The sequence below is a fragment of the Labrus mixtus genome, chromosome 13, assembly GCF_963584025.1.
Source record: "Labrus mixtus chromosome 13, fLabMix1.1, whole genome shotgun sequence".
Lineage (NCBI taxonomy): Eukaryota > Metazoa > Chordata > Actinopteri > Labriformes > Labridae > Labrus > Labrus mixtus.
Genome location: NC_083624.1, coordinates 20,518,316 through 20,545,743, shown reverse-complemented (window position 1 = coordinate 20,545,743; position 27,428 = coordinate 20,518,316). Strand labels below are relative to the sequence as shown.

The following is a 27,428-nucleotide window of genomic DNA, read 5'->3' as shown; positions in this document are numbered from 1 at the left end:
TAAACGAAGGAACACTATACTAAATCCTCTTACTGAAAAATAAATGTCAAAATTAAAAGTTTGCTAGCTCAATATAACACCTCGTCTCGCCCCACTCATCATTATTTACACTCACGTATACAACAGGTTTTAATATCATCCAGGTGACTTTACATGTGTTATTGTTTTCTAAATCAGCTGATAACTCAGAGTTTATGTCCCCTTTTCTCTAAAATAAACATTACAGCGATGAACACTGTTAGAAACTATTACAAATAAATATTATTTAAAAATAAAGATCCCTCTCGGGTAACACGGTTAATAATGACTCATCAGGTGTTTAAAGTCAGTTTCCTCTGATGACTCGTTTGAGCAGTTTGATGGAGAGAGACTGAACAGACACTCACGTACACGGTTCATTTTATACCGTTATGATGCAGATCTCTGTTCAGAAATGTCATATTTTAAATGTTTACATCACTGGTCATCAGATTTAGGCTCATACTTGCCGTTTTAAAGTACGGTTTTAATTTTTTAAGACTTTAAATCGGTAAAGACCCCAACTTGACCATTAACCGCCATTCATTCAGATGGAATGATTTCACTCAGAAAGGGGCAGGGCCGGCATCGTTTGGGCAAAGTACCCGGATGGGTTGCTCTCATGAATGGCAACATGAAACAGGTCTTGTTCATTGTTTGGTTGTATTAAAAGACGTTATGAGGAGACAACTGTTCTATTTTCATTAAGAACATTTTGTCTAAGGAGGTGACCATATTTGGAAAAGTGGGAAGAGCTGGAGAGAATCGAGGCTAAAGTGTGGCAATTTGTGACGGTCCATACTCTGCAGGTAAACAAGTGTGGCTAATGTTAGCGTTGCTAGCACCGCCAGCCTTCAGTCCCCCCTGCAAGTAAACAACCAAACACCTAAATCATTATCTGATGCAGCCCAAAAACAACTTTATCTCCATGTCATAGATCAAAACACAGACCGACAGAGTGTAGAAATGATCCAATGTTTGGCGTCTAACACTTCTATTTTAGTTGCCGGTCAAACAGGTATTGAAAAAGAGACAATAGGAGCACTTCTGGTAGCCCTCGAACAGACGGCTGGAAATATTCAAAACATCACCATCTTATCAGTTATCACTTATCAAGTTGAAAAACCTGGTGTCACGACGACCTAAGTTAGGGATTATTTTCAGTGGCGGAGCAACCTTTGAGTGGCTCAGAAGAAGAGAAGAAGAAGAGCTGTGAGTGTGAGAGGAGCTGCTTTCAGATCAGACCCGAGGATCCTGATCGACTCGGAGCCCTGGGGTCAGACTCTGACCTGGAATCAGTCGAGTCACTCTGAGGGTCAACAGCTCTGAGGTCCTGTCACTTTAAAATCAGGAAGCTATGATGTGAGGGGGCGGAGTCAGTGTTGGCAGGTTGTTAGCGCGCATTAAGATCCACATTACAGTCATTATGAGACAAGACGCCGGTCACAACCAATCAGAGTCTGGGATGTGTGCTCTGAGGGTCACATGACCAGAGGGATCCTGACCCATATCATATATCAATTCAGCTCAACAGGAAGTGATGTAACGCTCATATGGAGGGAAGTGTGTGACATGGGGGGGGGGGGATTATTTCAGACCAGAGAAGAAGAAGAAGCATCTGTCATAAATCTATCAAATCCCCAAAACAACTGATGTGAAACCATCACACTGAACAGGGTCCAGCTCACCTCTGATTGGTCAAAGAGGTCTGACCAATCAACAGGCAGACAGGCAGCTACCGTCAGCCTCTATTCCACTGGTCCATTTTCAATGAGCCTCCCAGGTCTTTACCCGTCTTTGAACATTATTTATAAACACGTGACCTCAGGTAATGATGATGTGGAACAGCTGCTCGTAACGCGGAATGTTTGGACCAATAGTAGCCGACAGTGATGGAGACGAATCAGAAATAATAAACTTTCCTAAAGACGTTTCTTACTTTTCATCATTTGTTCTTTTATGTTGATGATGTCGCTAAGGAGGTCGTCACCATCCCAGAGTTTTAGACTTCAGTCTGAGTCTAGTAAAACTCAAACATTACTGATACCTGTTTGTTACCACGGCAACAAGAATAGAAGTCCTAGAGAACCAACATGGAGTAATTTAAGTTAATAAATAAAACATGCAGACAAACTCCTGCACAAATAGGTTGTGAATATTTGGACCAGAGGGAGGAATGAGGATAAGAAGCACAGTAGAGAAGAATCTGGAAACGAAGCAGAGGAGAGAGGCAAGGAAAACGAAGCAGAGGAGAGAGGAAACGAGGAAACCAAGCACAGGAGAAAGGAACGAAGAAACTAAGCAGAGGAGAGAGGAACGAGGAAACGAAGCAGAGGAGAGAGGAAAGGAAACAAGGCAGAGGAGAGAGGGACGAGGAAACGAAGCAGAGGAGAGAGGAATGAGGAAACGAAGCAGAGGAGAGAGGAAAGAAAACAAAGCAGGAGAGAGGAACGAGGAAACGAAGCAGAGGAGAGAGGAAAGGAAATGAAGCAGAGGAGAGAAGAATCTGGAAACGAGAGGGACGAGGAAACGAAATGAAGCAGAGGAGAGAGGAACGAGGAAACGAAGCAGAGGAGAGAGGAACGAGGAAAAGAAGCAGATGAGAGAGGAATGAGGAAACGAAGCAGAGGAGAGAGGAATGAGGAAAAGAAGCAGAGGAGAGAGGAACGAGGAAGCCAAGCAGAGAAAAGAGGAAAGGAAACGAAGCAGAGGAGAGAGGGACAATGAAACGAAGCAGAGGAGAGAGGGACAAGGAAATGAAGCAGAGGAGAGAGGAAAGGAAACGAAGCAGAGGAGAGAGGAACGAAGAAACGAAGCAGAGGAGAGAGGAATGAGGAAACGAAGCAGAGGAGAGAGGAAAGGAAACAAAGCAGAGGAGAGAAGAATGAGGAAACGAAGCAGAAGATTGAGGAAAGGAAACGAAGCAGAGGAGAGAAGGACGAGGAAACGAAGCAGAGGATTGAGGAAAGGAAACGATGCAGAGGAGAGAGGGACGAGGAAACGAAGCAGAGGAGAGAGGAAAGGAAACAAGGCAGAGGAGAAAGGAAAGGAAACGAAGCAGAGGAGAGAGGAAAGAGGAAACGAAGCAGAGAGAGGTCAACTTCAGCTCCACAAAAACTGGAAATGTACCTCTTTGTGGACCACAGCAGCTCAGAGACCCACAACAAACCATAAAAGAACTTGGCTGTGACACCTGCTAGTCACTTGGCGGTGAAACCTGCTGGTCACGTGGCGGGTCACGTGGCGTCGTCATTTGATGGGATTTGTTGATGGTGTTGGAGGGGTCTGGTCGTACTGTGATGGATGTGATGTCTTTGTTTCCCTCTGCAGGACTCTGCTGACCCGAGTCAATCGCTATTCAATTAGACAAGTCGCCCACTCAGAGGTTGATGGATGAAACCACACACACACACACACAGTCACACACACACTGTCACAGTCACAGTCACACACGCAGTAAACTAACTACAATATCTCATGAAATGTTTCATGAGGATAAACGATCCACACCAGAGTCTAAAAGAGAGCGGAGTGAGACCTGTTCTCTGTACAAATGTTTGGTCCGCACCAGGGTTTGATTGAGGAACGGAAACGCTCTCAGATTACATTTAATAACCAATAGATCCTCTGTGCTTTATTTTGTAGGGAAACGTCTGATTTTATTCGGACGTCACTCAGCCTCTGGGACGAAGGATGTTCCATTTGATGTCAACACATTTTATAAAGGGAAGGAGAAATGTCCTTAGTAAGTCAGTATGAATTTTACAGGCAGGACTGAAGGACACTGAAATATCTTCCACTGAATTCTGAAAAGAATCACGAGCTGCAGATTGAAGCTCAATCAGATTCCTCAGAATAATCCGTTAATATCGGAGTGATTATTAAAGTGATCACAGTGAGCTCCAACAGTCAGACGTCCCCCTCACAAACACAACCCTCCCCATCCTCCTCCTCTGGGCCGGCGGTGCTTTTCCTCCTCGATCTGAACGCATCACATTAATACCTCTGCAGAGGAATCCCCCCCAAGTCGTTTGTTTCTGAGAGCGTTTCATATTTTCAAAGAGCGGGACTGGCAGTGTTTGGTGGAGGACCGCGGGCGTGTGGAGGGATTGTCGGCCATGCATATCATCACTTACTTACACTCTGTGAGTTTGGATCACACACACACACATTAGCGTGTGAAAATGAGCTGAGAAACACTGCAGGCGAGAGGCCGAGTCATCCTGCAGCTCAGCATCACTGACACATTAACACAGCCTGTGTGCATGCACGGGATAAAGCTCTGCCACGATATCAAACACATACAGTTTAGATTTATATAGATTTATATATTTATATGTGCTGACTTATACTGAGAGCAAACATAAATCTCTGTAACATACTTTAATATTTCATGTTGTTCAGATGTTTATGGTGAACTTTAATAACCTTTGTGACACTCTGAATTCATCTTTAGCGCCATCATTAGGTCAACATCACCTGCTCTGTATGTTTGCTACTAAGAAGCTAATGCTAATTTAGGTGAAATTAAGATTGTAAACATCTATTAAGTGTCTCACTCACCAACAGGGGGCGCTAACAGCCATGCACAGTTAAGAGTGAAGTCATGAGTCTTCCGCAGTGAAAGATGCAATGCTCAAACTTTCCAGTGATCAGGAAAACACTTCCACCTCTGTGTGCCTTCAAAATAAAAGCTCTGTAAATCAAGTCTGTAAATATGACTGACATTTATTAATATTACCAGGGGTTAAATTAGTCTGGGCTGTCAGCGGCTCCACCCTTCATCCACTTGTGTGGAAACGCTCTGGAGCTGTTACCATAACATTGATGTGAACTTTGTCTAAATAACTAAGTTGAGGTTAAGTGTCTTACCCAAGGAAACATCGGACATGTGACTGTGGGCTGGGAACTGAACCCCCAACCTTCCAGTTGAGAGAAGACCTACTCTACCAACTGAGCCACACCCGCCAGGGAACTGTTGTCTGATGTAGCTCCATCAGCTTGAGTGCAGCTCTGTCACGCAGCTCCGTCAGTGTGAGAGTGCAGCTCTGTCAGCATGAGAGTGCAGCTCTGTCATGCAGCTCCGTCAGTGTGAGAGTGCAGCTCTGTCAGCATGAGAGTGCAGCTCCGTCAGTGTGAGAGTGCAGCTCCGTCAGTGTGAGAGTGAAGCTCCGTCAGTGTGAGAGTGAAGCTCCGTCAGTGTGAGAGTGAAGCTCCGTCAGTGTGAGAGTGCAGCTCTGTCAGCGTGAGAGTGCAGCTCCGTCAGAGTGAGAGTGCAGCTCCGTCACGCAGCTCCGTGAGTGTGAGAGTGCAGCTCCGTCAGCGTGAGAGTGCAGCTCCGTCAGTGTGAGAGTGAAGCTCCGTCAGTGTGAGAGTGAAGCTCCATCAGTGTGAGAGTGCAGCTTTGTCACGCAGCTCTGTGAGAGTGCAGCTCCGTCATGCAGCTCCGTGAGAGTGCAGCTCTGTCAGTGTGAGAGTGCAGCTCCGTCAGTGTGAGAGTGAAGTTATGTTAAGTGGAGTTATATGCTTTGAGAGTTAGACTCAGAGACGGAGCAGAGAAGGAGAACAGGATGAAGGAGTTATGGAGATATAGACTATATATATCGGCTCCTTTAAAATGTCGTCGGTTTATTGTGAGGCGTCTGACAATATTGAGAAGCAGATGATCATTAAAAATAACTTTAAATCTAGATGTATAGAAGTGTTAACTAGGACATTCTGAGGCCTCAAACTGACCCCATGTAACACACACACACACACACACACACACACACACACACACACACACACACACACACACACACACACACACACACACACACACACACACACACACACACACACACACACACACACACACACACACACACACACACACACACACACACACACACACACACACACACACACACACACACACACACACACACACACACACACACACACACACACACACACACACACACACACACACACACACACACACACACACACACACACACACACACACACACACACACACACACACACACACAGTCAGCTGTGACCGTGACAATAAAGTTTATCTGGCGCGGGGGTAGGGAGGGCTCCTCGGGGGGGTCTGTGGGGGGTTAAATAATGAGCTGAAACACGCCAATGTCACATAACTGCTTTCATCTTCTCCTCTGAGAGAAAAACGCCTTCATATGTTTATTCATTTTACTCTATCAATTACACACACACACACACACGCGCTGTTCTTCAGATTAGTCCAGAGTCCGTAAATATGTAGTAGCTGCTTCCCTCCGTAATATTTTGCCTCTCTGTTGTGTGTCTGATATTGATTAATGATAGAACATTTTAATGCTTTGATAAAAAAACATCTGCTGATGATCAAAAACAGCTGATCAACATTATTAATTTATTTTTTTTATTTTTTGTTTCAGCTGCTGCTAATAACTGCTGCTGATGCTGCTAATGACAGCATCTGCTGCTAATGTTGCTGCTGCTAATTACTGCTGCTAATTACTGCTGCTGCTATGCTGCTGCTGCTATGCTGCTGCTGCTGGGCTGCTGCCACGCTGCTGCTGCTGCTGCTGCTGCTACTACTTACTGTTGCTGCTACTGCTATTGACTGTAGCTGCTGCTGGGCTATTACTACACTGCTCTTGCTGCTGCTATTTACTATTGCTGCTGCTGCTGACTGATGACGAGTAATGCGTTTAATCTGACCTGCTCACATCAGGGAACTGCAGTGGGTAGTACAGGACCATACACTTGGGCCGGATCAGGAGGTCCAGGTCTTTGGGTCTGTGGTCAGGGATCTTCTTCATGAAGGAGGAGATGGAGGACAGAAAGGACTCCATGTTGAAGGTGGAGTTAAACACCACCACGTCTGACACCAGGCTGCAGACATGCAGAGGGACAACAACGTGGATTACTTTATTTAATGTGGGACATTCATCTTACAGATTGCTCCTTTAACTATAGTTCTGTTCTGAACCCTGATGCTGTGTCTGAGGCTGACGTGTCTCCATGAAGATCTGAGCTGCTTCATAATTAAACTGAGTGGAGTAATGTGGCTCTCATCCAATCAGAGGCTCCTAACGATCACTGATCTGAAGCTGCTGTAACGACGTTAGCAGACTCTGTTATCGACTCGCTGCCCTGCAGATCAACAACAATCTGTTTTTACTGTCACACAGCTGATTAATGACATACACACTTCAATTACACACACACATCATGTCACAGCAGCTCATTAACCAATCATGTCACAGCAGCTCGTTAACCAATCATGTTGCAGCAGCTCGTTAACCAATCGAATGACAAACTGTCCCAGCTGAAAGGAAACAACGGGCTTCCTCGCTCCATGTTCTATTGTTTACAGAGAGAAGGCAGACTCAGAGGGCAGAACAAACACCTAGCTGTGGGAGTGTCACCCACCTGGGGGAGGGGTTACTGCCCTTTGTGATGTCATGGGCAGTTTGGGAAAATCTCCAAACAGCCTGTTTGAGCACACATTTTCTGAAAAGTGGAGCAGGTGAAAGAGGGAGAGGATGGACTTTTCTCATCATTGGGGGGTTTGTAGATGGACAAGAGACACATATTAGTGTTAGAGAAACATGGTGAAGTGGATTTTACAGAATATGAGACCTTTAAAGGGGCTGACGCATGTCAGCTGTGTGCAGGGAGAAGCTGATTAACATATTTAAAGTCACGACTTAAGTTTCATAGATTGGTTGTCGTTTATAAAATACGACATGTTCAGTTATTTGATGATGATTTATGATAATTTATCCGTTAAAGCTCAGATTGTGTCACATAAACAGTTTATGCTCCATCACTTCTTTAACGTTTGCTCTAACGAGGTCAGACAACAAGCAGAAACTGGTTACACTTCATCAGATATAAGATGACGTGTTTCAGTCTAACATTAATATTAATAACATCACATGACACTCAGAGTTCCATCAAACCTCAGGACGGTTTAGGATTTAGAGCTGGACCATTTCCATTCTTCATGTTGGTGACTTCTTCTTGGATCAGAGATTCCCTGACTTTAATCAAGCGTCTGTGTTTAACAAACATCACTTCATATTTGATAGAACCAATGAGTGATGTAGGGTCAGATGTTTCATCATCGCCCTGCTGCCTGAACAAAGACCACACGGTGCAGCCATCACTCATGTGTATTCTAACACGTTTGTTTATCTGCTGCTACACGCTAACATGTTTGCTGTTAGAGAGCCTCTTTAGGTCCTCAGACGACGTGTTTTTAGAGATGAGACCTTCACTTCAGAGCACCTCCGCTGCCCTCGGTAACCACCATCAGGTCACGACATCAGCAGAAGCTCTACACCTGAAACTGTTCCCTCTAAAATACGAGTCAGATGTTTCTCCTCAATTGTTGTTGACAAAGCTGATATCAGAAGCCCCGCCCCTTCTTGAATTTGATTGGTCAGTGAAGGAGAAGCGTTTCTACTGAATCACCTATGGTCCTTTGTAGTTCTAATGCCAGTCTGGTTTTATTGGTTGTTAGATCAAACACGCTAATAATAAATCAGTGTATTAATAAAGAACAGCTGAGATTGTTTACCATGAGAGAACCTGGTTGTATCCGTACTGGAAGTCTCTGTCCTGGTCTTTACGGACCGGGTACACCAGCTGGTTCTCGTGGAAGTACAGAACCTTCTTCAGGCGGGACAGATCAGGTCTGAGAGCCACCAGCTCACACAGGTTCAGGACCGAGCTGCTGAAGAGAACTCTGAAGGAGAGAAATAACCACAGATATATAAAGTTAAAGGATCAATCATTAAGATGTGTAGTGAGTAGTGCTGGGCGATATGGCCTACATTACTTTTGATTTGAAGAATAACAGTCACCAATTTACTCTTGAACCATTCTGATGCAGAAGTAAATTACAACTTTTATTTCATTAATTGAGCTCTAATTATAAAAATATTGTGTATTTTTCTTGTATTTATGTGCTCCTGTTTATTCTCCATGCTGGTAACTGTACGAGTCTATTTAATCTGACTGATATTAATATGAGGCTGTGATAGAGCTCGAATCTCTCCTTCTTTCTTCTCTGTGAGAAACTCTTCATCCTTAGATCTTTACTTTAGGAGCTCTCTTAAGGGATAAGATGCTTTGTGAATAACTTTGATCTTTACCAGGATCTAGTCTTAAACTTGAAGGGGAAATTTAGCTGCAGCGTGTTCCAGCTCCTCCAGCTGTCTGTCACTGTGACTGAAACTTTTCTCCTTTCTGTTTTCGTCATGCCCTGCTGACACTCTCAACTTTTCCGGTGATTTGTTTTCTTTGAATGCTGATTTAAGCTCGGCTTTTGTCGGGATATGATGGTTTTAAAACCGTTTTACCAAACATGTGTTTTGGTAGAGAAAACCTGCGCTAAAATCTGTGTGCAAGTGTACAACTCGAGTGTAGCGAGCGCGCTCGTGGGAGTGACAGCAGTGAAGCCGCCAGCTGAACATGCAAGCAGCTGGACTCTGTCAATCATTCATCCGTGCCAGCGGGCCATTTATAATGTCGAGTCCTGCGTTATGTTCCTTTTTTGGAAGTAATTCGGCCTCGCTCGCATCTTTCTCTTTCTCCTCCGTGTTGGTCGCTTACAAGAGCGAGGCTACTCAGCGGCAGGAGTGGAGTCTCCTCTGCCTTTTCGTCTCCGCGCAACAAGCGCTGCTGCGGAAATCTCGCGGAGCAACGAAATCTCGCAAGAAAACTTTGAAGTAGTTTAAAAAATAAAATCGATGTTCCCTTTTCAATATCAAGCATTAATTAAATATCGATCGAATCGAGTTTCACGATATATCGCCCAGCACTAGTAGAGTGAAATGATAAAGTAACCTTACTATAAGATCAGACATTAAGGAAACATACTATGTTGAAGTGCTGGCTTCTCTGACAACAATGCAGCAGCCAGTATGTCCTCCTCCTAACTTTAGATTCTGGTCCTGAATGCTCTGGATTTGTTTGGACCAGAGAAGGTAGGCGGTTTTAAGACACCCCCCCACACGGCCGTTTTGGACACCTCTCGGTTTGCCAGATATGAGAGCAGTTATCAGGTCAAACCAACAGGTGTTGCAGCAATGGAAGCGGGCAAGAGAACTGGTTCAGATAGAAGTGATTGCACCCGACCTAAAAAGCCTCTGCATGTTTCTAATAAGCTCCACGAGCAGAAACATGCTCAAACTAGGATCAATATTGGAGATGCTTTTGAAAAATGGAGAGAGGTTAGAACACAGAAAGGTTTACAGACCGATGCAGAGCTGGCTAAACACTGAAGCTTCAGTGTCCACCACATGGCAACCTGTGTGAGCATCGACTCTAGAGAGGAGGGGGCGGGGGGAGACAGCTCTCTACAATGTTTAAAATTTAGACTGCAGTACCCATTTTAAACACTAGGTGTCAGAGTTACATACTGCTCCTTTAATATTTATAATAAATAAAAACAGAGAGAACAGCAACAGAAACCTGGAGTCAGATACCTGCACAGTAAAACAGTGTTCTCACCAGTGTGACATCATCTGTGTGACATCAGCAGTGTGACATCAGCAGTGTGACATCAGCAGTGTGACATCAGCCGTGTGACATCAGCAGTGTGACATCAGCAGTGTGACATCATTTGAGTGTTCTCACCTGTATGAGTGACAGATGGGGATGTTCTGGCTGAAGTGCAGCGCGGCTGTTCTCGCCCTCCAGTGCCATTTCTTGGCGGGTAGCGTGAAGACGGAGACGTCGGCGATGTTTTCCTTCAGCAGGTCGATCAGCTGTTTGTGAGAGCCTCCATAAAACGGCTCCACCAACAGGACGCTGGGAGAATCACACCTCTGAAACACAGAGAGATGATGATCAGATAACAAGCTAAAATCTCGGCACTTAAGAACGATCTGTTGATTCTGTAATTAGCTCCTTTTTTTACTTTAAGTTGCTGCGATGGGATGCTAAATATGTTAGCCTGATAACAGCAAATTCCATTATGCATCTAGCTAACGACTGAAAACGTGCAAATTAACCTTTGAATCTTGGCACTGGCTTTTAAATATTAATTTTACTTGAAATGCACAGACGACGTGACCTTTGACATCAGGATATTAATTATACATAAAGAACAATTGCTGTGGTTCTGACCCCCAACAATTCTGGAAAACAGTGAGAGCTTGAAAACAAACCCCCTACTCAACTACCGCTCTGTCACTTAAAGTGGACAATATCATAGTGTCTGATGGAGCGCATGAAGGAGCGCATGGTCAACATTTTTAACCAGCACTTCACTATATCTGGGTTTATTACTGAGTATGCCAGCCCCCCCTGCCAGACCAGTAGTTCTTCTCCCCAAAACCCACCCAACAACTCTCTTGTAGCTCCGCACCCTAACCTCCCGAACCGCGCCTCCCCCACCAGACACCCTGCTCCCGTACACAGCTTCACTTTACATGCTGTCTCAGTGGACAACGTCCTGGATGAAGTGCTTAGGCTGGACCCAAAAAAGCCAGCTGGATCTGATGAGCTAGACCCTTTCTTCTTGAAGATTGCGGCCCCCATCATTGCAGCTACCATTGCCATGTTTGACCTGTCCCTCCACACTTGGACAAACTTGTCAATAAGCAACTAACTAGTCATACGGAAATGCACAATATCTTGTCTGATGTTCAATCTGGTTTCGGAGCTGGTTATGACTGTGTAACTGCTACTCTGTCAGTCCTGAATGACATAACCTCTGCATTAGACACAAAACAACACTGTGCAGCAATCTTCATTGACCTGGCAAAGGCATTCAACACTGTTGATCACTCCATCCTAACCGGCAGACTGGGCAGCATCGGGGTTTCGGGGCACTCACTGGCATGGTTTTCAAACTATCTCACTAATAGGGAGCAACGGGTGAAAACTGAACATCTCCTCTCACAGCCACTCCCTGTCACTAAGGGTGCATCCCAGGGTTCGATCCTAGCCCCAACTCTCTTCTCCATCTATTAGAGCTGTTCATCTTCACTGGTCTTATGATTCGATTCGATTACGATTATCCAGTCAACGATTCGATTCGATATCACGATGCATCACGATTCATCCTCAATTTTCTGTTTTACTGCACATGGCTACTTTTTCATAAACAAAGACAAACAGTCTTATAAATATGAACTCCTTTTGTATAATTTAAAAAGTGATTTAGACAACAATGTCATTATCAATATCTTTACATTGTAAGTTAAAATTAATACATTATATAGGTAGCCTACAGTATAGGTAAAAAGTAGGCTATAAGTGTTTGTGTTTAGTTTATTATACGAGAGAAACATGTTTTTAAGTCACTGTGTGTTTAGTTTATTATACGAGAGAAACATGTTTTTAAGTCACTGTGTGCTCCCTTCTCAGGACGTTGTAGCCTTTAGCTGTGAGCTTTGTTCAGTGTTAGTTTTGTTTCTGTCCTTTTTATTTCAGACGAGTTGTGTTAAGTTGCTACTGCTGTAAACACCCCCATTTCCTGACATGGATGTTTCACATTAAAAGCACTTCAACTTCAGATAGGCCGGGGACCTTTATTTTGAAGAACTTGTTGGAAGTAGAATGTGAAATAGAACGCAGCTTTAGCAGAGGTGCACTTATTAGTGGTGATTCTCGATGACACTGTGTCTGGAGTCAACTTTGTTTACAGCCGCTCACTTTATCACGAGTCACCGCCACAGCCCCCTTCTTTTAGTTATCCTGGACTTAAGACAGTGAGGCATCAGTTTAAACACACCTTTAGCTGTAATGAAGATGCTAACCCGTGCTGCGGTCAGCTAAAGAGACACCGAGTCAAGCCGTTTCAGCCTGCAGCAGAGCACTGTGTTCTGAGTGTGCAGGACCAGCTGACTCTGCTCATAAAGTCAGCAAGCACAGGAGCGGGACTCAATTTACATTGTTTTCTGTGACAAATCCCTGTTAGCCTACGTTACTTTCATTACACACCACTGTGTGTGTTTAGGTAAAACAAACTCACTCAACCCTGCGCAAAACAACCGCATTTAGCGGTTGGCAGATGCTTTCTTCTAACCCTCGTCAGCATCGATTATGTCCTGTCCCTGCATCGATGCATTAATCGATTGCATCGATTAAATGATTAATTTCAACAGCCCTACCATCTATATTAATGATATCCCCAAATCTGTCACAGACTCATCCATCCACCTCTATGCCGATGACACAGTCCTTTATGCCGTTGGTCCCTCCCCAGATATAGTACTCTCATCACTACAAGATAGCTTCCACAAGATCCAGCGGGCCTTCTCCCCCTGAACCTCAAGCTTAACACCAGGAAAACCAAGGTCATGTGGTTCGGGAGGAACTTCCTGTCCACAGAGTGAAACATGATAAACAGGAGTAATACATATTAGGATGTTACACCATCATCAAGAGACTTACTGTTCAGAGAAATGTAATAATGCCTTATGTATAAAAACATTGCTTTAATTATTGATTGGCATTCATCTCTTTCAGTTTTGGACTGTAGACGGATGAACTCATTTTGTCCTAAAATATGAAAGAAGGCTGATTACGAATCATGTAATGTCAAGAGAACTACAAGATCTCAAAAGAACTACAAGATCACAGGAGATCTGTATGTTGTGTTTTATTTGGAAAACAGACCGGACGCTTTCCTTGTCTTACTTCCTGTCCCTGTTGATATATTCTGTCCAGGTGCCTGCAGCATACTCCGTCGATATTGAACTCACAGCGTATTTGAAACGGAGCAGAGCATAGGGGTGCTGCTGGCACGCTCCGGAGACGGGCCGTGGCACCCCCTGTGTGAACACAATGATTGACTAGGTTGGTAGCGACGGACGGACCGCGGCGCGCACAGAGTTTGTGAGAATTGTGGGTCAGAATCTCCTGTATCTGTAGTGTTAAATATGTGTCGTTATGAGGATAGGATTGCATTTGTCCAAGTGCTAATTTATCCACAAATATTAATGTCCACATCCAAATGTTCGTTTAATTTTGAAATTCAATGATATATTCGAATTTTGAAATATTCTCTGACAGCGCTAGCGTCCGGTAGCGGAGCATTCGGCGACCTGTAGGTCATAAAACTGGACTGACGGTAAACTCTGTCATGTTACGGATGATCACTCTCCAGTATCTCACTTTGGTCGGGTAAATAAAGATAAGTCCGGACAAGACGGGCGGTGCACGCTGATGTTCCCTACCACAATAAAAGCCTCCTATACACGGAGGAGCGGACGTCACGCAGCAAAACAAATTCTGACTGTTTATTAAAATACCACACAAACACAAACATACACTGCATGTTAAAAACTGCAGTTTACATGTGAAGGTCACCAACGCTCGACTTTGTGTCTGACGCTGAATAAAAATATCTCTATGTGAAAAAGACTTGAGTCCCTGGTAGTCAGTACATATGTATATATGTGTGTGTGTATGTATGTGAGCATTGATTAGATTCATAATGGTGGTGTATAAATGCTGGCTGCTGATTGGACATGTGGAGCGTCCTGAGGGAGGTCTTGTGTTTCTGAATGTTTCTGTTGCACCAGCAGAAAGTGAACTTTGCAGCAGCACTAACCACACTGATAATAATAATAATAATAATAATATGTTTGTGTGAGCAGCACAATGACTGAGAGCTCAGTCCATTACTGTGCAGCAGGAAGCCTCCCAGTGATTCCAGTGTGTCCATTTATCGGCCACAATGGGAGCAGAGCAGCACTCAGCGGGCCGCAGACCGCTCATCAGCAATATCTGCTCCCATCAGCTGCAGGAAATGAGCTCACGCCGTGCACGCTGGGAGAAGCACGGGGTCAATGTGTCACCATCTGATTGGAGACGGAAACATAATGTCCTCATTGTGCTCCGAACGGCCAATCTATTTCTGAACGCCGCTGCCTAAATAATGTGGATATGAAAATGTGGATGTGTGTGATGGCGTGATTAACGGCTGCTCTGTGACCTACAGACAACTTTGAACTGAGGACTCGGGATCAGGACTCAGCTTGGACCTCAGCAGACCGGGTTAACCTCAGGTACTTTCACCTGGACGTCAGAAGCCGTTTTGACATCTGCACTCGGGATAATATCTAGATCATTTCAGGAGGACTGCTCCGGAGATTCTCCTGACCTAGTCGTTCACATATGCTCCTCACAGCGGGGGACTATCCCTGTCAGAGGGGAGGGGGGGGAGAGATCTTGAATAGTTTGTATAAACATTTAGAGAAGCCACAAGCTCGGCTCTTGTTTGCTGATTTTTCATCAGCTTTTAAAACCATGCAGCCTCACCTTTTAATAGAAATAATGATCTGTGATTTTAAACTGTCTCATTAGCTTGTGCTGTGGATTATGGACTTTCTGACTGACAGAACTCAGAGGGTGTCTGTAAATGGCCATTTATCAGACTCCTTAACCATTTCCACTGGCTCGCCACAAGGGTGTGTCCTTTCCCCCCTCCTCTTCATTATGTATACTGATGATGGCGGGGGCCCTCAGGAGGGCAGCAAATTTTCTGATGACACAGCATTGTTGTCTCTCCTCCAGGGTCCAGTGTCGGACCATGGGACAGCTCTCCCTGATTTTATTTTGTGGTGTGACGACAACTTTTTGGAATTGAATATTTCAAAAACCAAGGAACTCGTCTTCGACTTTAGACGTACGAGGGAGGCAGCCACGGAGTGCAGCATCCATAGTAAAAATGTGGAGATTGTAAGGTCATACAAATACTTCACAAATAATTCACCTTTTAAGGAAACTGAACTCTTTCTCAGTCAGTCCTGTGATACTTTGTCGTGACACCAGTCTTTTATTGAGAGACTCCTTTGTTTTTCTTTTATCTGTTGGTTTCACAATCTCTCAGTTAAAAACAATATAGTCTGTCCAATATCAGTGTCTCCTTTAGGTCTTATCTATGTTTTAACTCCTTGTGTAGGCTAATCTGTTGCTTGTACGTCAACTTGTCTTTGTTCGTGTGTACGAGCTGCTCCACACCAATTGCCCCAAGAGGGATTAATAAAGTTGTTTGAATTGAATTGAATCCACAAAAGAGCAGAGAACAAAATACTGAGGAAGAAGAAACAGAATGCAGCAGGTTCATTAGAGCACGGAGATCGTAGTGGTCGCGTGCAGACACTAGTCAGTCACTGTATATAAACATCATTCTCTTCCTAATGGCTCGAGGTGAATTCTCCGGAGTATATGCTGCCGCGTTCTCACATCAGCTCACTCTGATTTTCTGCAGAAAAAATATGAGGGGTCTGGAGGAGAAACTCTGGGTGAAGTCAGAGAGAAACATTTGGCTGTTTGTGTTCACATATAGCCTAAAGCCCCTCCTGGGGTCTGTACTACGAAGTGAGATTAGCATACCCAGGGTATTTTTTGGATGACTTGGCTACACTAACCCTAACATAAGAGACCGTGATTAACAGTCATACGAAGCCGGTTATCAACCTGATAAATTACCCTCGAGTTTCCAAGAGTGCATTCACATAAAAGGGGCGGAGTCAGCTTCATATAACCTATCACAAGCATAACTGCATCTCCCGTCAGTAGACCGTCATATCTAACAAACTATTATTAATATAAAGATGTTTAAGACAAACAGGCTCCCAGAGACTAAAGTTACACAGCTGCAGGAACAAATGCAGGAAGGACAATTGGCAGATAAAAGAAAATAAAAGTATTAATGTGCAAACTACGGCGTATCAAAAACATTTTTTAATACGCCGTAGTTTGCACATTAATACTCGCTCCGGAGCAGGTTAGGCGTGCAGCATAAGTTACCGTGGTGATATACCCAGGTAACAAATGAACGATCTTCGTAGGATTTTTTTTTTTAAAGATTTATTTTTGGGCTTTTTGTGCCTTTTTTTTTTTTTTTTTTTTAAATGGAGAGATAGGACAGTGGATAGAGTCGGAAAACAGGGAGAGAGAGTGGGGAATGACATGCGGGAAAGAGGCCACAGGTGGGATGTGAGCCTGGGCCGCCCGCTTGAGACGACAGCCTCCATACATGGGGCGCGCGCACACTAACCACTGCACCACCAGCGCCCCTGAAAACCCAGAGTTAACCCTGAAGTTACCTCGCTATCCCCAAATCTAGCTTCGTAGTACAGGCCCCAGGTAGACTAATCTCCAGAGTTTTTCAGGAGGTTTCCGTATGTGTGAAAAGGGTTAGAGTGTGACCATCACACACACAGACAGACCCCCCCCCCCCCCACACACACACACAGACAGACCCACACACACACACACACACACACACACACACACACACACACACACACACACACACACACACACAGACAGACCCCCCCCCCCCCCCCACACACACACACAGACAGACCCACACACACACACAGACACACAGACACACACACACACACACACACACACACCCACACACACACACACACACACACACACACACAGACACACACACACACACAGACAGACCCACACACACACACAGACACACTGAACACACACACAGACCCACACAGAGACACACACACACACACACACACACACACACACACACACACACACACACACACACACACACACACACACACACACACACACACAGACAGACAGACAAGACAGAAAGACACACAGAGACACACACCCACACGGACACAGAGTTCCTGTGAAAGCCACGTCGGGGGATTCCACACACTCATCTCACCCATCACACCTTCCTGCCCACTGAAGCTGACACGGAGGAACAGGAGACGAAGGGTTAATGTCAATGATTTCCCCGAGGGGAGGGGGGGGTCCCCTGTGAGCAGGCCGGGCACAAGGGGTTAATACAGCCGAACTGATGAGTCAGTGTACCTGAGACCAACCTCCACGATCAAACACATGAAGTGTCCCTTTAATGTCAGCCCACACTGCACGCCGTTTACAGGCCTACGGTGCGGTTACCAGTCTTTAAACAATACAGTCTGTTATAGATCTATTGAAGTGTGAGGCTGGAAATGTTTTTATGTAATCTTAACCTCCTGATCATAAGAACAATCAGTGGCCCTGATGGCCTAACGGACAGGTGGCCCCACATACAGAGGCTGCAGTCCTCCAAGCAGGCGGCCCGGGTTCAAACACTTTAGATCAGTGCAGGTAAACGGAGTAAACACGCTCATTGTTCAGTCTCCACAGAGTAAACACACTTCTAAATCTCCTCTGATTCACATCACTGATTGACGATATTCAGTAGTTCATAACTTGAGTTCAGGCACCGCTGCTTCAGATTCTCTGTGAAACAGTCCGGCAGCACACCTCACTTTATCACTCTGTGAGGGTTTAAAGCGTCTAAATGTGACCGCTGCTCATCGTCATGTGACATGACAGTAGATCTGTTTGTTGATGTTTAGAACCACGTGACTAAACCTGCGATTGAGTGATAAACAGAAAGCTGGGCTGTGATTGGACGAGGCTGTTCTGAATGTTAAACACACACAGCATTTCAAATAGAAGACACGTCACAGCTGTCAATCAAACAGTCCATTTAAAGTCCCCATCAGCCCCGCTGCGTTCACGTGCTGTCGGACACATGGGAAATAACGACTCTGTTTACATGAACAGAACAGCTGTCAGAAAGAATGAGGTGCCCGACTTGTTGACGTGACGTCATATTCATCATCAACATGGGGACGGGCGAAAGATGTTTTGTAGATGTTAAGATACTTTTTATGATTTCACGTTTTGCACATCAACTCTTAGCTCAAAAGACAACTGTTAACAGAGACACACGTCTTCATCTTCTTCTTCTCGTAGCTTCCACACTCTTTGTTGTTGTTGTTGTTGTTGTTACAACACCCACACTTTACGAACTGAAAACACGTGAGAAGCAGAGAAGAACGACTTCCCAGCCCAGAGACTGGGACCACCGATAGCTCATGTTAGCTCTGTTAGCTCTCTTAGGCAAACACACCACCAGCTTCTCCCCGTTAACAACCTCCGTACTCCCTTCTCTCAGCCGGCAACTGTCCCGGCCATTCTCAGTATTAACCCGGAAACTCGTGACCGCCGTGGGGGACAAACGGCGGCCCGGGTTCCCTCACAGAGACGGTTCATTCACAGCAGTGGGACACTCACCTCTGCCTGCATCTTCCCGGCGCCAGTTCACAGCTGACGCACAGTATACTGCGTCATCACGTCGGGAGGTCCTTGTCCCGCCTCTTCCTCTGTGAACACTGGTAGCATACTTAAATAATACGTGGATAAATACGTTATATTAAGGTCTGTTGTCTGATTTAGAAGAAGTTTAAACAGTTAAGTATGGTGGCTGGGAAGTGCAAAGCAAAATTACAAAGTGTTAAACACTTTTACAAAATGTGAGACAAATTTACATTTTGAAAAACATTTTTACATTTTATGAAACAAAATTACAAAACACTTATCAAGGATAAAACAAATTTACAAGATGTGAAACACTTTTACAACCGCTGAGACAAATTTACAAGAGGCAGAACACTTTTACCAGTCCCCAAACAAATTTACAACCGACAGAATCTTGACGGAAAGGGAATGTACCGCGACAAAACAAAACAAACAAAATTACCCCTCACTCCATCACTTCCGGGTCACTTCCGACATTCGGTACATTCCCATTTTGTCAAGATTCTGTCGTTTGTAAATTTGTCTCATCGATTGTCAAAGTGTTTCACGTCTTTGTTTTATAAAATGTAAATGTGTTTTTCAAAATGTAAATTTGTCTCATATTTGTAATTTTGCTTTGCACTTCCCAGCCACCGTAGTAAAGAGACATCACTGAGACTTTATGCATGTGCTGTGTTTTAGTCTTTGTGTTACAGCAGTGATATCAGCAGCTAGCAGCTTTAGTGTTAGCATTCATACTTAGTCACTCTAGTATGATCCTATCCAAAGTTTTCTTTAGGCCTATCTGAGAAATTAGATTTTCTAGATCGGCCAAAATGTGTATGAAATGAGAGCACACTGCTTATACTAAACCGTCCCACAATGCATTGTGTCTCTCAGACTATAGGGCTCAAACGTGTGGTTCCAGAAGTAATAATCCCTTTCCTTTTTTCCATAGCGGATTTGGTTGGTTGATTGCACCACTGACATGAGCAGCATTAGCACTAACTGTTCTCATTGTGTTGTTGTTTTATTGGACTGATTGAATAAATACTACAAACAGAATCCCTGCTGCAGGATGATCTGAGGACTGATGCTGTCGTCCTCTATAACACCACCAGCCTGTACACTTTTCACCCGTTTTCATTAGCATCCATTAGAGCAGTGTACACAGTGACTGTGAGTCTCTGCTGTAGTTCTGATTCAACACGCATTATTTCATAAAGAGTCTGAATGTATGAACTCAAGGAAGTGATCACGGAGTCAGTAAGAGAGCAGACAGCACCTGTGTGAGCTGTCAAAACAAGAATAAGCTAGCAGTAGTAGCCTATTAGCATTACAGGGCTAAGCAACAGTACACACAGGTGTGACCATTATTAGCATTAGCAATGTTAGCAGTAGCCGTAGTTGTATTTACTGTTAAGATCTTTAAAAAGCTGTAGCATTACTAGCATTAGACATATTAGCATTAGCATTAGCTGTAGGCCGAGACACATTTTAATATTTCCTTTATTGTCGTTGAATAACAGGAAACGATGAGTTTCAGAGAGTCACTCCTGATTGGTGCATAGAAGTTTAAAGGTTTCATAGAAGTTTGAAATGTATGTAAATATATTCACTATAACACCACACATATAGTCTTGATGTTCTGCTTCTTTCAGGTAATAAATCTAACTGTACAGACTGATTTGTAGTTGTTGATGAAGCTATAACAGTAAACAGATAGTTAGCGCCGCTGCGCTCAAAGACGAGGAGAAACAGGAAGTCAGCGGTTGTTCTTCCTGCTGGCTAAAAAAGCTTTCAGTCAGCTGTTTGTATTTGGAGCTGCCTGATGAACATCCAGCTGACTCCTGCATGGTTTAAAGACGCCATCGCAGGACCCCGTTTGTGTTTCGTCCTTATTGGTTGTTTCTCGTAAGCTACGTCTCATATGAGGGGCGGCGTGTGATTATATCTGATGCTTATTCTTTTGGTTCATTTAAACACTGAGCTGCTTTCATGATGTACCTCCTCCTGTCTTTTAATGTATTCATCTTCATCTTCATCAGTGAGTGTGTGTAAATGAAGGAAACGGGTCACAAGAAGAATTACACAGTTTATTAAAATTTAATTTTGGCTACATTTATTCGAGCATTGTCATTTCAACACGAAATTAAAAATTCAATAATAATACTTCAGACATTTTAGGAATTCCTTCATCATCTTCATCACCATCATCATCATCATCACCATCATCATCATCAACACCATCTTCATCATCATCATCACCATCATCATCATCATCACCATCATCATCATCATCATCATCACCACCATCTTCATCATCATCATCCTCAGCTCTTCATCGGGGTAAATAAAACAGATTCTTCACGTGTTTCACAACATGGATCGTATCAAAAGTTTCCTAAATTTAGAATTTTCCAGAAGTTTCAAATGAAAAGCAGAAAATGAAAAAGTCTTTAACTGATGGTGTCGCCGTGTGTTCATAGTTTAGCTCGTTTAGTGACAGAATCGTTTCACTAACATGGACTAAGTGACAGGAAGTCTAACATGGTACACTACAGTATGAAATAAATAAAGTTAAGAAATATAAAATGAGTCACATAAATAAAACGCTCAATTCTCAAATAAGAACAAAAAATGACATTTGTGTTGGAAAATTCAACAAAACAAAAAAGTAATACTGTCATGGAAGAGGAAATAGTGAAAAGTGCACAAACAGATGTAAACTAGCAGAGAGCTAATAAGCTAATACTGACAGGTGAAACAAGGTGTTCTTTACAGCGAAGCAGAGGACAGGTGATCACTGTACAGGGATGGCACTTTAAGAAACGCACAGGTGAGAGGTTTGCATATAAGGCTTTCTCTTGAGAACACACAAAGGCTCTGTCCTTATTCCTCGTCCTCTCGTTAAGACTCTCGTCCACGTTCATCAAAGATCACATGTAGAAATGTTCCTTCACAGAGGACCAACATCACCAGGCCCAACGCCGTGTGGTCGCTCCGCAGGTAGAATGGGACAGGACAAATCAAAAGAGGTCACAGTGATAGGAGACACAAACACGACAATAACACTGACAGGAAGCCACCGAGTCCTCCCCTCTTCATTATTTTTTTAACTCTTTTTTTGTTCGTAGTGATTTGGGGGTCAAGTGCAATTATGTTGACGAGGGTCTTGGAACACACGGACGCAGGAAGTGAAGAACATGATAGCACCACACAGCTTTCAGGCCTTTATAATACTGTACATTAAACACAGCTCCATTACAAGGAGCATCATTATTACTTCTTTATTTCTTCTTCTTTTTTTTTGCATAATGTGGATTTTTAAACAATCCCACCCAGCTTCATGACGGGATGTCGGCCGCCATCGAGTTTCACCTCCGCTCACACGGACTGTACCCAAATCATCTGGGGGGTGGGGGGCATAAGACGTCTGCACTCTGTCACATATCAGGGCTCAGAGTCTCTCCGTGTCTCCGTACCTGCTGACAGTTTCCCTCGCTCCTCTCAAGCCCCTCCCTCTCGTCACAACCTTTTTCTACAATTTAGACCGTGTGCAGGAGTTTGCTGCACCTTTTTTAATTACAGACAATAAATCACATGATGTCTAGGACTTCTATTGTTGTTTCTGTGGTGTCAAACAGGTCAATATTGTTTGATTTGTACCCCTCCCCCTCCCCCCGATAATAAGTGTACAGTCCTTTTAAAAAAGTCTCCTCTGTCCGAGTAAGCCAGCCAATCAGAGGTCTCTGATCTGTCCTCTCTGACTGATCATTCGTCCTCCGGCCGTCCGTCCGTCTTCCCTCCTAAACTCTCGTCCATCAGCCGCATCGTGTCTTTGACCTTCTCATCCATCGTGGAGTCCATCTGCCTCATGCTGTCGCCTCCCTCCTCCTCATCCTCTTCCTCCTCTCTTTTCCTCAAACTTGCCTCTTGTCTGTCTGTCACCTCCTCCAGCTCCCTCTCCTCCCCTGGCCCTCCTCCTCCCTCTCTGCTGTCCCTCAGGATGGTACCGTTCTCCTGCTGGTCTTCAAGGTCTGAGTACCCGAGCGGCGCGAGCCCCTGCAGGTAAGCCCTTCTCATCAGCAGCTCCGTGGGCTCCATGCCTCCTCCTCCTCCTTCTGGTTCTCCTGCTCCTGCTCCTCCCCCCTTGTCCCGGGCCTCCCTCTCGGCAGCCTCGCGCTCCTCCGCCTCCCTCTTGCAGTAGGAGTATCTGTGGTTCATGTGCTGCGAGTACGAGCCCGAATGTGAGAATCTTTTCCCACACTTGTCACACTGGTACGGTTTCTCTCCCGAGTGCAGACGTGAATGTTCGATCAAGTGATGTTTGTGTTTGAAAGCCTTCTTACAGATCTGACACTGATGGGGACGCTTACCTGTGGAGACACAAAAGACAGGGAGAGACTCATCAGAGACACATCAGAGACACCAGAGACATCAGAGACATCAGAAACATCAGAGACACCAGAGACACATCAGAGACTCATCAGACACATCAGAGACACCAGAGACAAATCAGAGACTCATCAGACACATCAGAAACATCAGAAACATCAGAGACAGGGAGAGACACCAGAGACTCATCAGAGACAACAGAGACAGGGAGAGACTCATCAGAGACTCATCAGAGACACCAGAGACATCAGAGACACATCAGAGACAGGGAGAGACACCAGAGACTCATAAGAGACACCGGAGGCAGGGAGAGATACCAGAGACATCAGAGACAGGGAGAGACACCAAAGACACCAGAGACATCAGAGACACCAGAGACATCAAACACTTCAGAGACAGGGAGAGACACGTCAGAGACACCAGAGACACATCAGAGACAGGGAGAGACACCAGTGACACCAGAGACAGGGAGAGACAACATCATAGACAGTGAGAGACACCAGAGACAGGGAGAGACAACATCAGACACACCAGAGACACCAGAGACAGGGAGAGACACATCAGAGACATCAGAGAAATAGAGAGACACCAGAGACAGGGAGAGACCTGTCAGAGACACCAGAGACAGGGAGAGACACCAGGGATAGGGAAAGACCCATCAGAGACACCAGAGACATTAGAGACACGTTAGAGATACCAGAGACAGGGAGAGACCTGTCAGAGACACCAGAGACAGGGAGAGACACCAGGGATAGGGAGAGACCCATCAGAGACACCAGGGATAGGGAGAGACCCATCAGAGACACCAGAGACATTTGAGACACGTTAGAGATACCAGAGACAGGGAGAGACTCGTCAGAGACACCAGAGACATTAGAGACACGTTAGAGATACCAGAGACAGGGAGAGACTCGTCAGAGACACCAGAGACATTAGAGACACGTTAGAGATACCAGAGACAGGGAGAGAGAGAGTTAAAGCACCTGTTTAGGGACGGTTTATTTATGTTTTTGTTTTTTTATAAAAGTCTCTCTTCATTCTGAATGACAAAGGAAGTAATCACAATGATCACAGGAAGTGATTACAATGATCACAGGAAGTGATGACATCATTCTTAGTTTTCTGTATTCCTTCATAGGTTCTGATTTAGAAGAATACAACAATGAAACTGTCGTTCAAGTTTCAGTTCGATAAAGAGATTCAGGTAAATATAAAGACATCCCTCCATGTTTCACAGGCTGACCTTCAGATACTCAACTATTCATCAAGACACTTCACTGAGTTGAAAAAAAAAAAAAATCACAGCCTTAATGTCTCAGCTGATTGGCTGTTATTTTGCCTAACGTGATTGGTTGGTTTGTTTCAGACTTACATGATGACTCTGTTTTAAATGTTTTAACTGTTCTGAACTTTAAACTTTAAAACTCTGCCCTCAGTGACTCTGGTCACTTTCTCTGTCCGTCTGTTGCCGTGGTGACTGTGAAACGAGATGAGATGCCGGAGACGCCGCAAGTAACGTGAACCTGCGACGAACAATGACATCACAGCGCCTGATTTAAACATGACGAGGAGCCTTAACACCTCCACCTGATACACACACACACACACACACATACATACACACACACACACACACACACACACACACACACACACACACACACACACACACACACACACACACACACACTTTGGTTTACTACGACTCCATAGAGCTCAATTTTTTTCCATCTGACTGAACAGGAAGCTTCTCTCTGCTGCCAACACACAGACTGAACGCCGTCCAAACACACGACCCACGCACACGGCACGCACACAGACACACACACACACATGCAGGGAGATCGTGGCCACAAATAGACCTGGAACGCCTGAAACATTCACCATAGCTGACATAGTTTTCTGTAACACACACACACACACACACACACACACACACACAAACACACACACACACACACACACACACACCACACACACACCACCAGTGTGGCAAAAATAACCGAGACGTCGGATTGGGGCTGGGAGCGACGGCTGGGACATGATGCAACAGAGTGAAAGCAATGAAGGTGTAGAGCAGGTCTCAGGTAAAACCATCAGCGTGTTCTCTGCACCAAACCTCATTGGAAAAACACTCCGTTTTAAACGGCAGGTTTATGTGTTACGGTTCAGAACACGCCTACAGTAAGACGCTTAATGAGTCTGTCAACAAATACACCAACTTCTTCAGAGAGACTTAAAGTCTGCCTGGGGTTTATCTGGAAAAGCAGAGGTCAAAGTTCAGTTCTGTTCCAAATCTCACAAACACAATATTTAGTTTGAATGAATCCTGGAAGGATCCGCCAACGAAAGACTGTCAAGAGACAACACCGCTGAAACAAGATGTTCATTAACGAGCAGCGTCAGGATGGGAACGTCAAATCAACAGCAGGTTGATTCTGCAGACGTTTACATCACAGTGAAAGGATGGAGGTCAAAGGTCAGTTGGTTCTGTTTGTACCAAACTCCATTGACAAAAACACAAATTGTAGTTTGGTCTGATTTAAAAGCAGGTTTTATCTCATGTTGCATCACAAAGATTTGTGTTGCACTGATCTGCTTCCAGGAAAAGAAATTCCCCAAAAGATGATGCAAAAGGATTTGACCTAAAAATTATGTTTGTTACGTCGCCACGCTGAATTCAGCCGTTGAGTTATCCTGTCTGTTTCAGATTCAGTCAAATACAGATGGAGATGAACATGTTGTAATAATTTGTGCAGTTACTGCTTTACCCAAAATAAAACATCCAACCACATTTCAGTGTCATGTGCTCCTTTGAAAATGTTAGATGAAGTCTCTGCGTCTCGGACTCCCTGCTCCCTTTAAAAACGTCTTTAATATGCGTCCATGGCTCATGGTAACCCTCGCACTGATCTTAACATGAGCGTCACTTTTCTGATGTGTCACTGGTCTTCAGTTACGGAGTGTTGTTCCACACATGACGATCACATCAAAACAAACAAGGTTACAGTGAAATGTGTGGAGACCAATCAGAGTCTCTCATTTCCTGCTAAGGTCGGAGAAAACAGTCAGAACAAAAGAAAAACAGTTTCCATGTGAACACCGGGGAGTAGAGACTGAAATAGTTTGTGTGTGTTTGTGTGTGTCTGTGTTTGTGACAGAGAGATGAACTGCTCCATGTTTGCTGATTTATTCACAAACTGTTTGTGTTCACATCAGAAATGGAAGAAATGGATCATATCTCTGCTGTCATTAATATTTCTGTTTGATCTTCGGTACAGTGAGACACACACACAGACACACACACACACACACACACACACACACACACACACAGACAGACAGACACACACACACACACACACATTGTCTGAATGGGAGTGTTTGGTGAATGTGGGGCGCTGACTGTTTATGTAATCCTGCATATGAACCCCCCCCCCCCCCCCCCGCGCGCGCTCCGCTGAAAAGAAAGGAGCACGTTAAGGCCATGGTTACAGAGAACAAAACAGAGAAAAGAAAAACTACGAGTGAAGGGGGGGGGGGGGCTACGTGATAAAATAAAGATAATAAGGAGAGCATGAAACCAAACTGTGTAGACATATAAAAAAAAAGGGGGGAGGGGGGACAGAAGCATCGGGGGCGGGGTAAAAAGAAGTGTCCAAATGTGATATATACCTGTGTGCTCATATTTGTGTCTTAGGAGGGAACTGGTCTTCTGGAATGTTTTGTCGCACAAGTCACACGCGTACATACCACTTTCAGTCTTCTTCATCTTCTTCCTGCAGAGCAGCGAATCGCTGTCTGTCAGGTCGTCCAGGCCTGACAGATAGTCCGCCGTCCCGTCCAGCAGATCCCCCTGAAACACAAACACATTGCTTCAGTACGCCTGATAATCCCACACCTGTCGACTTCCCCACTAGACA

The 27,428-nt window shown here is 44.5% G+C and overlaps 2 protein-coding genes across 4 annotated transcripts in view; both read right to left on the bottom strand.

Moving 5' to 3' along the window:
* The window catches only part of gtdc1 (glycosyltransferase-like domain containing 1), a 32,577-nt gene extending 13,372 nt beyond the window's left edge, over positions 1 to 19,205 (bottom strand). For both annotated transcript variants that reach the window (XM_061054102.1, XM_061054103.1), the window contains exons 1-4: positions 19,105 to 19,205; positions 10,660 to 10,850; positions 8,597 to 8,764; positions 6,730 to 6,903 (exon numbers count right to left, since the gene is read on the bottom strand). In XM_061054102.1, coding sequence (XP_060910085.1) covers positions 6,730 to 6,903; positions 8,597 to 8,764; positions 10,660 to 10,850; positions 19,105 to 19,116 — 545 coding nt within the window. In that variant the 5' untranslated portion in view covers positions 19,117 to 19,205. The remainder of the gene's footprint in view (positions 1 to 6,729; positions 6,904 to 8,596; positions 8,765 to 10,659; positions 10,851 to 19,104) is intronic.
* A 1,984-nt stretch (positions 19,206 to 21,189) lies between these two features.
* zeb2a (zinc finger E-box binding homeobox 2a) overlaps positions 21,190 to 27,428 on the bottom strand; it is a 45,898-nt gene continuing 39,659 nt past the window's right edge. Inside the window, exons 9-10 of one of the 2 annotated variants that reach the window (XM_061054098.1) lie at positions 27,181 to 27,361; positions 21,190 to 23,486 (exon numbers count right to left, since the gene is read on the bottom strand). In XM_061054098.1, the coding sequence (XP_060910081.1) occupies positions 22,882 to 23,486; positions 27,181 to 27,361 (786 nt within the window). In that variant the 3' untranslated portion in view covers positions 21,190 to 22,881. The remainder of the gene's footprint in view (positions 23,487 to 27,180; positions 27,362 to 27,428) is intronic. The other variant, XM_061054099.1, reaches the window with a different exon arrangement.